The sequence below is a fragment of the Nicotiana sylvestris genome, chromosome 10 (assembly GCF_000393655.2).
Source record: "Nicotiana sylvestris chromosome 10, ASM39365v2, whole genome shotgun sequence".
Lineage (NCBI taxonomy): Eukaryota > Viridiplantae > Streptophyta > Magnoliopsida > Solanales > Solanaceae > Nicotiana > Nicotiana sylvestris.
Genome location: NC_091066.1, coordinates 153,295,010 through 153,310,591, shown reverse-complemented (window position 1 = coordinate 153,310,591; position 15,582 = coordinate 153,295,010). Strand labels below are relative to the sequence as shown.

General features: G+C 35.8%; 1 protein-coding gene across 1 annotated transcript; it reads left to right on the top strand.

Moving 5' to 3' along the window:
- Positions 1 to 2,207: 2,207 nt before the first annotated feature.
- On the top strand, positions 2,208 to 11,217 carry LOC104241179 (pentatricopeptide repeat-containing protein At1g26460, mitochondrial). The gene is made up of 6 exons (XM_009796094.2): positions 2,208 to 2,886; positions 8,522 to 8,753; positions 8,849 to 9,328; positions 9,693 to 9,899; positions 10,340 to 10,477; positions 10,578 to 11,217. Exons 1-6 carry the CDS (start codon positions 2,282 to 2,284, stop codon positions 10,764 to 10,766), a joined length of 1,851 nt encoding a protein of 616 aa, XP_009794396.1. The 5' UTR covers positions 2,208 to 2,281; the 3' UTR covers positions 10,767 to 11,217.
- The last annotated feature ends 4,365 nt before the right edge of the window (positions 11,218 to 15,582 follow it).

Below are 15,582 nucleotides of genomic sequence, written 5' to 3'. Positions count from 1 at the left end.
TCACTATTTTTCTTACGCGGTTGGTATATTCCTTTGCCTTTAGCATATATATCCAAAGGCCAAAGGGGGGGTGGGGGGGGGTGGACCCCTACACCCACTATATCCAGCAAATGACACCCTTAATTATTTGTCACTATTAATCATAATTAGAGAATCCCATATTCACATGTCTCATTTGTTTTGGACAACCAATGAGCGTGGGTAAATTTTGAGCAATACTACTACATTGATGTGTCCATAACTTTATTACATAAAATCACTTGAACAATTCCTTGTAACCAAGAATTCACTCAACATTTCCCTAGTATCATAAAAAAGTCTTTCTTGTTTTCTCCTACTAGTTTTATGTGATAAATATGCAAAGTAAGGGTATCTAACGGGTAGGCCGGGCCAGGATGGGTAGGGAAATATTGAAACCATACGAGTTACGAATCGAGCCGGTTATGAGTTAGGAGTTACCGAGCTTAACGGGTTCGGGTTCATCCGGGTAAAAAATGAACCGTAAGGGTTACGGGTACAGGGGATCGGGCCGGGTTAGTGTAATTTTTTTTTGTATTTTGTATAACTATTGTAAGTTATATTAATATAAAGTAAAAATATAAAGAATACAACGAAGATGAGAAAAAGTTGCACTTATAAATTGCAAGTGCTACATTTATTTCAAAATTACAAATTAAAGTTTGCATATAACAAGTAAATTAACGAAAAAAGAGTAAAACTAAATTTTCATGCATAATAATACTTCAAATTAATCTAACAAACTAAAACATTAAGCATAAATACGTCTAATAATTTTAAAATAGCACAAATTGTCTCAAATCAACTTAAATACGAATTTCTGGAGGACGCTCAAGACAACTTTTCATATGCCTCCTTGAACACCCTGTGCCCAGACACTTTGGACGAAGATTTAAGACTCGACCACAGTTCTTGCACTTTACTTTGTGAACTTCTTCATTTTTTTCTACCACCTCAAAGTGTTCCCAAACATATGAGTGCACTCTAAAAGTACGGGGCATGATTTAACTTGAATTGAGAATTTGAGTTTGAGAAATGAGAGATGAGTGAAGAAATGAAGGGGGATGAGGGGTGTATTTATAGTTTTTCAAAGGGCTAAATTAGTAATTACAAAAGTGTTAAATTTAAAAAAAAATTGGCCCAAAAAGGGCTAACTGTGCAAAACAGTCGGTGGGCCGACGGTCAGAAAGTAGAAACACTAAAAAAAATAATTGAAAGTAGCCGTTATATCGGTCTGGGCTGGTCCGGGCCGGTTCACCGGTTCTACAGTAAATCGCGTTGACCGGGTTTGACTGGTCTAGTTAACCAGTTGCACGAAGGTGAACGGACCAACTCCCCTTACCCCATTAACCCAACCCACCCAACCCCCTTTGTATTGGTTCGGGCCGGTTCCGGTTTCAACCAGCCTGGGCCGTTCCGGAAACGGGTTGACCCGGCCCGTTAGACATCCTTAATGCAAAGTTGAATGACTTTGGGTGTGTTTGATACAAAGGAATATATTTTTTAGAAATATTTTCTAATTTTCTCATGTTTAATGGGTTGACTTAAATATTTTAAAAAAATACTTTTCTTATAAAACTTAATTCCTCCGATTGGAGAAAATAACTTTCCTATCAAGAGGAGAAAAAATATTTTTCAAAACTCTTTTTAACCCTTCCCCACTCCCACTCCCACCCGCACCCGCACCCCCACCTCCACCGACACCCCTACATCCTACACCATCCTACCTCGCCCCCATGCCTCGCCCTAACCTTGCCTCTACCACCCTCGCCCGTTGACCCCGACCAACCACCTTCCCTCCTCCCCTCTCCTTACTCATTTCATCTTCTATAATGTTTGTCTAAATTTATAATTTTCAAAAAATATTTTCTGCTACCTAATAAAACATAAAAAATAAATAAAAAATTACTTATTTTAAAACAATATATTTTCAAGAAAAATATTTTCCTTCGTACATAACTCACCCTTTACATAACTTTATTCTTCAATTTCTTCATTCATTTGCATATGCCTTTTTGAAGCCCATAAGTCATTTCATTCTTATCGGCCCAATATTTTGAAACACAGACAGGCCCAATTTACAACAAATCCAGCCCAAAACAATATGCAATAAAACCCATAGATCTATGTTACACCAAATTACCCCTCAACTTTTAGATAATAACGACAACACCCCTTATAACCTTTCTCTCTTCCCAACAGCATTTCCCAGTAACATCCTTAAACCCTAGCAAAAATATTCCCCCGAAAACTTACACTTACAATGACACTTCTCACTCGATCACGACCGTTGATCAGAACTTTAACAAACTACAGATCAATCACCACCGTTCCTTTCCTCTCACAAGAACCTCAACTCGCCGGAATTCCGCCGGAAGTCAACACTACCCCATTACCCCCAAACCCATCCTCCGGCAGCCCACTTTACAATGAAAACTGGCGGTCCCCGTTTGCATCCACCGCACCCTCCTCCTCCTCAGTCGTCCCACTATCATTCCTCCGCCAATCACCAGCTGCACGCGTTCAGGCAATTTCACAAACACATGATGTGCAAGGTTTAATGAACCTTTTTGCTGATTGGATGACAACACAGCGGTGGGAGGATATGAAGCAGCTTTTTGAGCTTTGGATTAGATCTTTGGATCGAAATGGGAAGCCCAATAAGCCTGATGCTAATCTATTTAATCATTATTTGAGGGCTAATTTGATGATGGGTGCTACTGCTGATGATTTGTTGGGATTAGCTAGTCAAATGGAGGAATATGGGCTTGTTGCTAATACAGCGTCTCATAATTTGATCTTGAAAGCTATGTATCAATCTGGGGAACCATTGTCTTGGGTTGATAAAGCTGTCAAATTGCTCGAAAGGTTCGTATTTGATATAATTTCGTATCTTTGAATATTTGACTATGATTCAACATAACCATTTACAATTTGAATAGAAGAAAAGGAAAAAAGGTCTGTAAAGTGATGATATGTTTTATTTTAAAATTTGTTACATGTAAAAGTAAAGATCTTTTGGCCGATTTGACATAAACCTAAAATGAAGTTATGATGAGCCACGAAACCAATTGAACCGGATTTAAGCTGTATGTACTAAAGTGTAGTTCTTTACTACTGTTATTGGCATTTGAAGTAGTTGACTTTTGTTGTAGCAGGTTACTTCCCTCATTTTCTGAGTTTAGTATTTACCTTTTAAAAAACAATCTAATATTACAATCCACGCATATAATAACCTCAGTTTATAAAGATTAAACCTTTGTTGCAATTGTGGAGATCCCTTTTTCTTTTTTTAGTGTTCATTTATATTAAATTGCAATCTCAACCTTTGTTATAATTTTCAAAGGTGGAGATTAGGAAGTTGAAATTTTTGGTACCTGTATATTCACAGATGGAAAAGACGTGGAATTTTTGAGTCATGTATATGTACCTAAAGATAATATTTTGCAGAGAACGTCTTTTATAAGTATATTTTGCAGAGAACAATTGTGACCCTTTTAGCTCAGTGATAGGCAGTGTTATCAAAGGCCAAAAACGCAAAAAGCTCTAAGGTTCGTTGAGGCTTTAAGCACAAAGTGCAAATAAAGCACAAACTTTAATGAAGAAAGGTGCAAATGGAGAAAAAACTACAAATGTGTGTGTAGTCCAAGACTAATATTATAAGCATGAAACTAAATATATGGACAAAGAAATTAAAAAAAATTATGATAAAGTGAAATATCAAGTATTTAGTGTTGCCTCTTTAGGATTATTGTTATCAAATGCGAAAAGCACAAAACAGCTCTAAGGTCTGTTGGGGCTTTAAGCGCAAAGCGCAAATAAAGCGTGGGCTTTAATGAAAAAAGACGCAACTGGAGAAAAAATAAAAATATGTATATGTAGTCCAAGACTAATAATTATAAGCATGAATAACAAATATATGGACAAAGAAATTGAAAAAAAAATTACAATAAAGTGAAATTCAAGTGTTTAATGTCACTTTTTTAGGATTACACTCATTAGCGAGGAAAAGTATGCCTTAGAGACTTGATGCGACACTAAAGCGCCCACAAAGCGAGGCGAAGCGCTCAACATGTTTTGAGCCTCACTTAAGGGCTTAAGCGCGCCTTTGATAACACTGTTCATGATTACATTCATTGACAATGAAAAGTATGCCTTAGCGAATTAATGAAAACAATGAAGCATCCGCTAATCAAGGCGAAATGCTCAACATGTTTTGCGCCTCGTTTCTAGGCTTAAGCGATGAAGACAATTGTGACCATATCACGTGTGCCAGGACTATGTTATGGTATTTTTCTTTTAGGTTTTCATGGTAAAGGTATTTGCCTATGGGAGTAGCTTTGTGATCTTATTTTTTGTTCATTGGATGAAGGATAGAGACGTAAGTTAGTCTAGTGCAAAACAATATCTTTATGCAACTGATAAGAGTCATGAGGGTACTCGATAGGGTCTCACACAACAATAAGTCGAGATAAAATACATGTTAACTCTTTTGGTCGATATTTTCACACATGGTGTCAAACATGTGCTACAACATTCTCTCCTTCCATGGAGCGTATGTCTTTATCTCATAGGATGATGTTGTACAAATGATATTCAAACCCCATAGGCATTAGAATTGAGTCCCTTGATCTTCTTAATAAAAATTGTACAAAAGTACGTACAAAAATTGCACGAAACTCGAATTGTTGAAATTTTAGGATTAAATTTGTGATAATTAAACCTTAAAATTTTATAATTCAATTACTTACAAAATAATCTCGGCAAATTCTAAAAAATTCCTAAGGTTTCGTGCAAAAATTATGCAAATTCAAACATGAGATAATGCAATAAAGTTTCAGTATTAACACATAAATAAAAGCTCTAAACATTATATATTGCACAAAAATCATGTAAAGGACTGAGAAAATAAGCCTATGAATCGTATACCAATGAAGGAATTATGTAAAAAACTTGTTTAGGAGACTTACAAGTTCCTTCTGGAGGAAAGATGATCTCTTGCAACCATGACTTGAATTACCCGTCATTGGGAATCCTCAACAAAGCGTATGAGCTTTCTATTTCCATAGCCGAAATGTCCTCTAGATTAAAATAGTATTTTTTTCTCTTCAAAAGCCTAGTCATCTATCTCTTAATGTAAAGAGCATATTTTCCCAGCACCCATAGTGGTGTATTTATAGGCAAATTTTTCAGGCAATTAATTAGGGTTTAGGTGGAAGATTACAATGGCCCAATAGGCTAATTAGCACCCCTTGTGGATGTACTAAGCCTAATAATACTTTTCAATGTTAGGATCAAAGTTCATTTTTTACTAAGGTTAGGATTTGTTAATCCAGTCAATCTTGCTATTAATTCATGTGATATTTTTAGCAATTTTGGTTTGAAACCTTAGGGCTTTTGTTTGTTCCTCTTGTTGGCGTTAGAAAATATTATTGGGCCTAGTTCCCCCATAAGGGATGTTGATTAGCTTATTGGTTATTAGCTAATCCTTCGCCTAAACCATAACTTGCCTATAAATACACCACTATGGATGTTGGAAAATAGGTTTCTTCCATTAAAAGATAGACTAGGGTTTTTGATGAAATACTCTTTGCATCTAAGGGGGTAATTAGGTCGTGAAACCAAGGGATTCATCTGTTTTGTGATGATCCCTAATAACTAGTATTTCAAGTTATATTTGCTAAGGATTTGCTTCTGCCACAAAAAATTTGTAAATTTTTTGACTAGTTTTTTACTTGAAATCCTTCGTTTGTATCATAACCTTAGTTTGTCTTTCGGTTGTTTACATGCTTTATATACAATACATGAATTTTAGGATTTTTATGTGTTGATCTCGAAACTGCATTGCATTATTTCATGTCTTCATTTGCTTAGTTTTTTCATGAAATCTTAGGGTTGCATTGCATTATTTCATGTCTCCATTTGCTTAGTTTTTTCATGAAATCTTAGGGTTATCATAGAGCTCATCGAGATCTTTACAACGATATACAGATCATAGTTTTCGGCCATGTGTTTGTGAGTTATTGAATTTGTAAGATTAGATTTGATCGGATTTTAAGGAAGACAATAAATCTAAATTGATTCTACTTGGGTCGATGCCAGAGCGGTTAGTGAGGACGGACCGTATATTTGGTGGCATTATGTCTACGCTAGTTCAAATCGGGCTAAGCCCAATATTTCGCCAATCCACCATGGGATGATATAACCCTCTTTGTACTTCTAAAATATTCGATCAGGAGGTAAAAAAAAAGAATCAAATTTCTGCTAGATCTCGTATTTCCCTAGGGTTGAAATTCAATTGGTCAAACCACCGCCAAAAGAATCTATTCGGGTTGGTTAAGAAAAATATCATCATTTACTTTATCTTATGGATCAATATTTGAACGGTTTTGCTTGAATTTGATGATCCAATTGAATCCTAAAATAAATTTAGTACATAAACTCAGCGTTTTAATTGGAGATATTTGGTCAAAACTTATGAGTTTTGGCCAAAAAATAGCCCTACTCGTCATGAGAAATATTTGATGATTTTGTGAGCAATTAATGCTTGAAATTAATCCTAAAATATGTTTGAGACAAAATTTTGTGTTTTAACTAGATCAAAGTGGCAAAAAATGGAGAAAAATATAAATTGGGTCACGATGGATCCATTTCTAGGCAAATGGGTCGTGTTTGATCCACTGGGCGAAGAAGATGACAAGGCAAGTTGCTCGGCGATGCCCACTCGTGGTTGAGTATTTCATTGTTTTAAAATTATTTTTGGATATTGAAAAATAATTTTCTTGTAACTAATACTATTATGAAATAATGAATTCCGTCGTGATTATTTTCAGCGATATTTTTTCAAAATGAAAAATGAGGAACCTTTCCTAGTTGACGAGAGAAAGAAAGAAAATGAGCCTATTGATTCTGACATATTCCTTTGTTAGTGATTCATATTTCTATCTTAAGGAAGATAACAAAATTTTGAAGAAGCTCTTTTAAGAATGTTTCTCGCATCTTACTCTTTAACTGCAAGCTTAGCAACTGGAAGTTTTCCTCCGTCGGAAAGCATTCCTTCATGGATATGGGAGCTTACTTTGTTGTTGCTAGTTTAGTAAGCTAAGCAAGTCGTGTCCACCGAAAGTTGGTAACCTTTGTCACTGCCAACATTTGGTACTCTCTAGATAGCTTCAATAGTTCATTAAAAGCCGTAAATTAAGTATGATGCAGAGAACATATCTGTTTGTCTCTCTCTCAATGTCTCTCTATATATACGAAAAATAAATATCTTATTTCTTAAGTGAAGTTAGGTATTTATGATGATTTTCTCCTTGATTTGTTCTTAAAAAAATGAAAATTATTTTTTATTCCATTTATGTATATATTTGTGTATATACTGTCTATTTAATTGTGAAACAAAAATATTTGTTGAATACTTCTATTTGGTAACTTGTTTTCAAATCTAATGAGATATTCTATTGATTTATGAAAGCCAAGGTTGGGCCAGATAAGAAACCTAAAATGATGACCAACAAGGCGATAGAAAGTGTGAAAGAAATAAAACTATGACTAAACTGAAATGTTTCAATTGTGATAAAAAGGGTCGCTATGCGATCAAAAGGGTCATTATGCTAGTGATTGCACTAAGCCTAAGAAAGCATCTCACAATGAGTCGAATAAGATAGTTTGTGTTCCTTTAATCTGAATGTTAGCTATCCAGGTTAGCTTTCTCACGTAATCATAAGGATGATTTGAGAATTGACACGCTAGATTTGGTCATATGGGCCCACGGCATATACAAAGGCTAGCAAAAAAAGGTTTACCGGCTAAATTTAACATGTGAATGAGTCCGCTTATTAACATTGTCTAGGTGGAAAAGCTACAGGAAAACCATTTGGAAAAGGCATCAGGAGCGAATTTCCATTGCAATTAATTGATTCTGACATTTGCGGTCCTATGAATGTGAAAGCAAGGCATGGAGCTTCAAATCAAATTGTTTCTTGTTCTTGCCCGTGATGTCTCAGGGATATGTTTCTGGATTTAACTGGTCTTGCGAATTGCAACACATCCAGGCGCCATTGCAAAATCTCTCTCTTCTATATTTTGCCCGCCAAAATATGAAACATTTAAAGTTGCCAGAAGACGAGATGTTACTGCCTCTAAAATGAATTGAGTTAGCTGGTTTCAGTTTCTTTTTAAGTCAAGCTTCTGGTCAAGTGATCACTTTGTTATTTGGGTTTTTTCCCCTTTAATTTCTTGCTTAGAAGTAATGTCTGCCATATGTCTTTGCTCCGCTTTGTCGCTTTTAAGCTTCCTTTCTCTCGGCTTGGTTATTCCTCCATTCTCTTGCTTCTGTCGTTTGTGTTGGATAGTATGTTTACTAAGTGTTAAGGGCAACCTCATGGTGTTTATTGAGCGTGGTCTGATTGCTACAGCACACTGTGTATTTTCACCATGCATGTAAGTACTCTGTCATGCATTAATGCTATTTGATAGATTTCTTGTGTAATACTTATGCCAGGATGATTCAGACTGGAAAAGAGTATAAAGAAGCTTTGCCTGATGATGAGTCATATGACTTGGTTATTGGCTTACTGTTTAAAGCAGACCTTATTGATGATGCCTTGAAATATGTTGATTCAGCCTTGAAATCTGGGTATAAGCTGTCCATGAATGTATTTAATGAGTGTGTGCGAAGCTGTGTCTTCAACAACAGGCTGGATATATTGGTGTCGATAATAGAGAAATGCAAGGTATGTATGCCTTTGTTAAGATAATTCTTACCATGAAGCTTCACCTTTTTTAAAATATAATTTAGTCTCTGATGCCGGTTTTTGGATTTTGCCAGAAAACAGACCAGAACAAAGGCCTATTGCCGCCTTGGAACATGTGCACACACCTTGCTGATGTTGCACTACAGGCAGATAATAGTGAACTAGCTTTTTCTTCCTTGGAGTTCTTTGTGAAATGGGTTGTTAGAGGTGAGAGTGTGAGGCCCCCTGTTTCGCTCTCTGTTGATGAAGGACTGCTTGTGGCTGCACTTGGAACTGCTGGTAGAACCTACAATGCTAAACTCCTTAATGGTGCTTGGGAAGTCCTTAAGCGCTCACTACGACAAATGAGGGCCCCTAACCCTGAATCTTTCCTTGCGAAGATATATGCCCATGCTTCTTTGGGGCAATTGCAGAATGGTTTTGCTACTCTGCATGAGTTTGAAAAAGCTTATGGTAGTTCTAAAGAAGAGAGTGCAGAACTATTTTCTCCGTTTACCACCTTGAATCCACTGTCTGTTGCTTGTTGCAGGAATGGTTTTGTCACTTTGGACTCTGTATGTTCTTGCTCTTCCAGTATACCCTGCCTAATATTGGTTTGCGTCAAGTTTTATTAATCAAGTATTTCAACACGTGTGAAGTAGGTCTGAAAATTTCTGCTACTGATGTTTAAATGTTCATCCTGCTGCATTCTTCTTATTTTTTCAGCACTCTCCCCTTTTTCTTAGCTTCTTCTAAGACAAATGCTGAAATTAGGGAATAAATTGATCGTCTAATTCCCAACTAGGAACTTCGTCTAATTCCCAACTAGGAACTTTGCATATCTCACAGCTTAGCATTTTGCTGCACCTGCTTAAGTCAGTCAGATGTTCTCTATATGGCCTTGCACTTTGTATCGCCGCTGACTTCTAGAGATTTCAGGTTTACTATCAGCTGGAGAATTTGAGCCAAGCAGACCCCCCTTACAAGTCTGTTGCTGCCCTCAATTGTGTAATTCTAGGCTGTGCCAATATATGGGATATTGATCGTGCTTATCAGACATTTGCTGCAATTGAATCCTCTTTTGGATTAGTCCCAGATATCCATTCATACAATGCTCTGATATATGCATTTGCGAAACTTGGCAAGGTAAATAGAAATGAATGTAAGATCTGAATGCACAAAGTATAGACCAAGACTTCCGTTTATCTTTTTTCTTTCCTGGCCTAATGACAAAACTTTGTGATGTTAAACCTAGAGGTCATTTACTTGGTCCTATTATTGGTTCATCAGCTAAACATTTGACTGGGAAAAATCTGTGAAGGTCATTATAACAATCAAAAATAATAATCTGTGAAGGTTATTATAACAATCAAAAATAATAATCTGTTAAGGTCATTATAACAATCAAAAATAGTAATCTGTGAAGGTCATTATCCCAAGTTCTGTTATAATAAAACGGGAACTACATTCTTTCATTTGTATGGTGATAGAATCCTCTGCTTTAAGATGTACGAATAATGGGAGTGCACATTTGCATGCGATGTATGATTATATGAATATTGACGAAGTATCTTTTCTTGTTGCAGAGAGATGAAGCAACAAAGGTCTATGAGCACTTCATGGATTTAGGCGTGAAGCCAAATGAAATGACATATTCTCTACTTGTTGATGCTCATCTTATTAAGCGTGAACCAAAAGCTGCAATTTCAGTAGTTGATGAGATGGTAAAAGCTTTCACTCTCCCAGACCCCTGCAATCGTCAGTGAAGAAAATGAGCCCGCTTTTCATTTTGGCTAACAAATTATGCTATTGTTTCATGTGCAGGTGCATGCACAGTATAAACCTTCCAAGGAGATGCTGAAAAAGATCCGAAGGCGATGTACTCGAGAGATGGATTATGAGTCTGATGATCGAGTCGAGGACTTGGCCAAAAAGTTTAACATCCGACTGGGCACAGAGAATCGACGGAACATGCTCTTTGATCTTCAATACAGCACGGAATACGCTGGTTAGATGGTGCTGAGGTGAATCAGAGATTGCATGCATAGTCGACACTGTTTCTCGGCCCTTTGCTGAAGAAACTTGCTGGGATTTGAATGTTGGACTCTTTTTCCTCTTCTTCTAGCTTGCCTCTGGTAGTGGAACACCTGAGTGCTGATGTTGGTGTTTCACAAAGTTTAGTAGTGTTGCATCTCATACGCGTTGGGCGATCCTTTAAGCAGTGGCTGTAAATTATTTAGCTCTGGTTAGGATTAAGCTGTGGAGGATGGTGTCTGCTTAGAAGGTTCTTGTTTTAACATATTTATGCATTCTTTTTCCACCCCTTAGGAAGCGTAAAGACCGGCAATTTTGCTAATGCAATGAGATATCCAGCTCATTGTGAATAAACTGTAGGCACTCTTCATGCTGAAGCAGTTTGCATCAAATACATTTTCTGCTATATTCTATCTGATTTTGATTACCATATTTGGTTTTTTAACTTTTGCAGCTACATTTTTTTTAGATAGTTCTCTTACCATTCTAGCCACAGAAACGGAGAAGTTTTTGTAATACCAGAAGACAGATTTCTCCATTCAATGTGAAAATAGCACGGGCTAGCTAACTTTCGGATTGATAATTAAAAAATAGCCAGCGTTTGCAAAGTTGTTGCAAAAATAATTTTCAACATAATATGCTAGATTATGGAACTCCTATGTATAAACTTCCAACATATTATGTTGGAACTCCGGTATATGGAAAGTTATACCCTAGCTGAAATTCTGAAAGTTCTAGCATAGCATAATATGTTGGATTATGGAAGTCCAACATATTATGTTGGAACTCTAGCACATTATGTTGGAATCTCATATAAAGAATTTGAACTCCGGCATATTATGTTGGATTTTTTCCGGATTTTAAGGGTGTTTATGTTCAAATTTTATCTTAACATGAAAAATTGGTTGAATTTAGATAACTTTTGAAACCGTGGTTATTTTTCAATTGTTGGTTGTAAATATGGCTATTTTTTATTTTTTCCCCCATTCTATATCAACTTTCTGTCAGTTTTGGCTGTGGTAATGTGCCTATTTCTCTGAACATATGTTTGCATGTGATGTATTTGCGCTATACCTGTTTATCGGACGGGCTGGGACGGGTTGAACTGGAACGGGTTGAACGGAAAAAAAACCAGCTCGTCCGTTTTTGGACCAGGTTGGTTAACGGGCTGGGGGCAGGTTGAACTTTTTTGGGTTATTTAGGGCCCGTCCGGGTTCGGGCTTAACGGGCTACTGTATTTTTTTTATAAAAAATTAAATTTTATTTTTCTTATTCAATGTTATTGATACTTAAGTATTTGCAAACTTTTAAGGCTTAGAATTAAACTTTGAAGTTTAAAGTTTAAAGTTTTAAATTTGAAATTTGTATTTTAAAATTATAAAATTGAAATTAGAAAGTAAGTGGCTACAAAAAATTATTTAATAAGACCAATAGGCAATATGTAAGGAACAAACTCCGAAGACTTTCATTTTATATGTTTAATACTTCAAATTAATTTGCAAGTTCTTTTTTTATTTTTTTATTTTTTGAACTTGCAAATTAAAAGTTTACAACAACTATAAAAAATAAGAAATAGTACATCACATAGTTTGCATTATTTTTGTAAGTTCTTCCATGTCAACATGAGGTTCTAGGTTTCCGGTATTGGTTGAATCGAAACTATAAACCATTATATCTCCAATTTCTTGGTCCTCCTCTTCGTCTACCTCAGCACGCCCTTGATTTCCAAATACAGCCCACAACAATCCTCAATGACAACACAACCTCAAAGAGGTGTTGTTCTTCACTAGAACTAAGTTTTGAAGCACACTAGAATTTCCAAAGCGTTGCTGCCAATGAATGACGGGTATCTCCTAACTGCTGCCTTGCTTGGATAAATGCGCTCTCTGATGCGACTGTTGAAATCGACACATTTAGCACGTCTCGAGCCATGGCCGAAAGAACAAGAAATTGATTTGAGTTTCTTTTCTACCAACCCAGCGGTGAAAATCCTTTGTGAGGGGCTCTGGTGATTTTTGCAAGTAGAATTGGAGTTCATCAATATTCCTGCTACTGGTTTGTTGATGCTCTCCTCGTGTAGACCTAATCAGATATTATCTTAAACACCATCATCATCATCCATAGTTGTTCCAGATGTTGAAGGATTACTTGAAGGAATATTTGCATCTACAACCGAAGAAAAATCAACAATGTTAGCATAATAATTATATAAAGTTTGTAAATGTTTGTTTAGATCAGAAATACATGTGTCAATATCAGGAGTTTCAGTTGGTCCAATATCCATATAAGTATATAAAGCTCTAATTAATTGGCGACACTTTATCATTTTGATAGTAGGGTTTAAAATACCACCAATTAGGTAAATATGAGGAATTGGGTAGAAATTATTTTTAAATTTATCTAGCATAGATTCAACAACAGAAGCATATCCTTCTTTCTTCTTCAAATTATGTAGTAAAAGAGAAATTTCAGCAGTATGAACTAAACCATTTGCAATAGTAGGATAATAAGCTCCAGAAAACTCAAGTGTAACCACATAATTTTTTTGTAAAAATTGTACAACATCATGAATGACATCCCAAGTTCTAGGTTAACAAACGGCTAGGATTAGTACAATGAGAATTAGTGACTTCAGTTATAGGCATTCTATATTTATAACAACATCTTAAGAATAAATAAGTATAATTCCACCTGGTAACTATTTCTTCATGTATGAGTTTTGGTTTTAGTCCATAGTGTACACATTTTTCTTAAATGCATTTAATCTAACACTTCTATTATTTCCTTGAATTACACCAACAGCTCTCCTAACTAAAGTAATTTCATCTATAAATAATTCAAGGCCACTCTTCACAATCAAGTTATAAATATGGCATGCACATCTAACATGAAATATTCCAGGAAGTGGTGGGTGTAGATGCAATTTTAATATTGTAATAGTAGCATTGTTGTTAGAAGCATTATCAAATGACATACACAACTTTTTCTGCAAGATTATAAAATATAGCAACTTCATGGATAGTATTACTTATAAATGACCAGTATGACTTTGGTCTTCATCATATTTAAAAGCAATAATACATTTTTGCATACAAAAATTATCATCTATCCAATGGCATGTAACAGTCAAATAATCATTTTCATTTATAGCACGACCAATATCAGAAGTAAGAGAAACTCTACAAGGAAGACTTGCGAACAAATAACGTATATATGTCTGATATTGTCCAAAAAGCCTAAAGATATCAGCTCTACAAGTACTTCTAGGAATATCTTTAAACATATGGTTATAAATTCTTTGAATATAAGTAACAAGATACGGTGAAGAAGCAAAACTAAAAGCTAAACAACCTAAAACAATCATTTTAGCTAATTCCTCCCGATCTTTCTTAATATCATATTTACCAAATAACCCCCAGTACTCGAGTTAAGTTTTTGTTGCCCAGATTCCTCATCTACTCCCCAATCAAGAGGGTGTTTCTCTTCCATATGCCTATGAAGTTGACCCGTTTCCCCTCCCTTACCGAGCTCATGTTTATAATGTTCATTACAAATTTTACATTTTACATAATTTTTTTGATCTTGTATTCTTTCAAAAAACATCCAACACTTACTTCTTAATCGCCGATTCTTCTTAATAGAGAGATGAGGCCTACTTGTTACACCCCTAATATTTTGAGTTTGACTAGCATTACCGGGTATAGGTGGTGGTGTTTCAAGATTATCAGGTGATTGAATATCATCTAAACCAAAATATTCTTGCATTCGCTCATAATCTACATTTAAATTTTCAGGTGAACTTTCAGAAATATGTGTAAAGCTACTAGAAGAATCAACACCACCTCTTGATCTTTTGGAAGTTTTCTTACTACCACCTTACTAGTTTGTATGAGTCCAACAAACAGTAGAGTATCTGGTCTTCTACAAGATTTTGCTGAGAATGCTAATATAACAGTATGTAAATAAGGCTGAGGAATTTTACCTGGAAAAATCCCACACAACCTGTAGGCTTTTAACTTCACTAAGTTGTAAGAACCTATTACAAGCCACTTTGCAATGACTCCATTACAAAGGATTTACTCAACTAACTTGTGGTACTTTTACCACAAGCCACTTTGTGTCTTCCTAGTTACAAAGGCTTTTACTAACTTGTGATACTCTCACCACAAGCCACTTTGTAACTCTACAATTACAAAGACTTTTGCTTATGACTAAATCTAGTCACAACATAAACTCAAGGAGTTTACGGATTTACAAGAGGATTCCTAATCAAACGCTTCCAGCTAAACAGTTTAGGAGATACAATAAGTACGATCACAAAGTTACAACTCAACTAGGACAACAATAAGCTATCTTTTAGGAACTGGTCCATAGTTACGTTCAACTTTGTTCTTCAAGCTTGTGAGGATTGATTTCTCTGTTTTGGCAAGAAGCTTGAATGAGAAACTGAAACCTTCAAGTGATGTTTTGTATAAACTCATTGTAGGTACATCGTGATCACATCACTTGAAATGATGTGAGCACTTTATTTGGTTAGAGAATGAGTGGGTGTTGGAGACAGTGCAGTGCGGTAGAAACAGTGCCGCCAATCACTTCATTTCCAGCTGTGACCAATTGACTTGTACTGTGATGAGGGAACCATACTGGTATCACATCCTTGTTTGGGTTCCTAGTTCCTGAAGCTGTAGCAGTTAACCTTTAGTTTGGAATTCGTTAAGCTTGCAGTATAGTCCAAGTAGGTCAGGTTCCCTATCTGGTTCTTAACAGTAAGTTTGTTAGATCATCAAAACATAAG

What these genes read in the sequence shown, in the direction of transcription:
- LOC104241179 (XM_009796094.2), top strand. Translation starts at nt 2,282, where the DNA reads ATGACACTTCTCACTCGATCACGACCGTTGATCAGAACTTTAACAAAC. An exon ending in GCTGTCAAATTGCTCGAAAG is followed by an intron (nt 2,887 to 8,521) that starts GTTCGTATTTGA and finishes TACTTATGCCAG; the next exon opens with GATGATTCAGACTGGAAAAG. An exon ending in GTTTTGTCACTTTGGACTCT is followed by an intron (nt 9,329 to 9,692) that starts GTATGTTCTTGC and finishes TAGAGATTTCAG; the next exon opens with GTTTACTATCAGCTGGAGAA.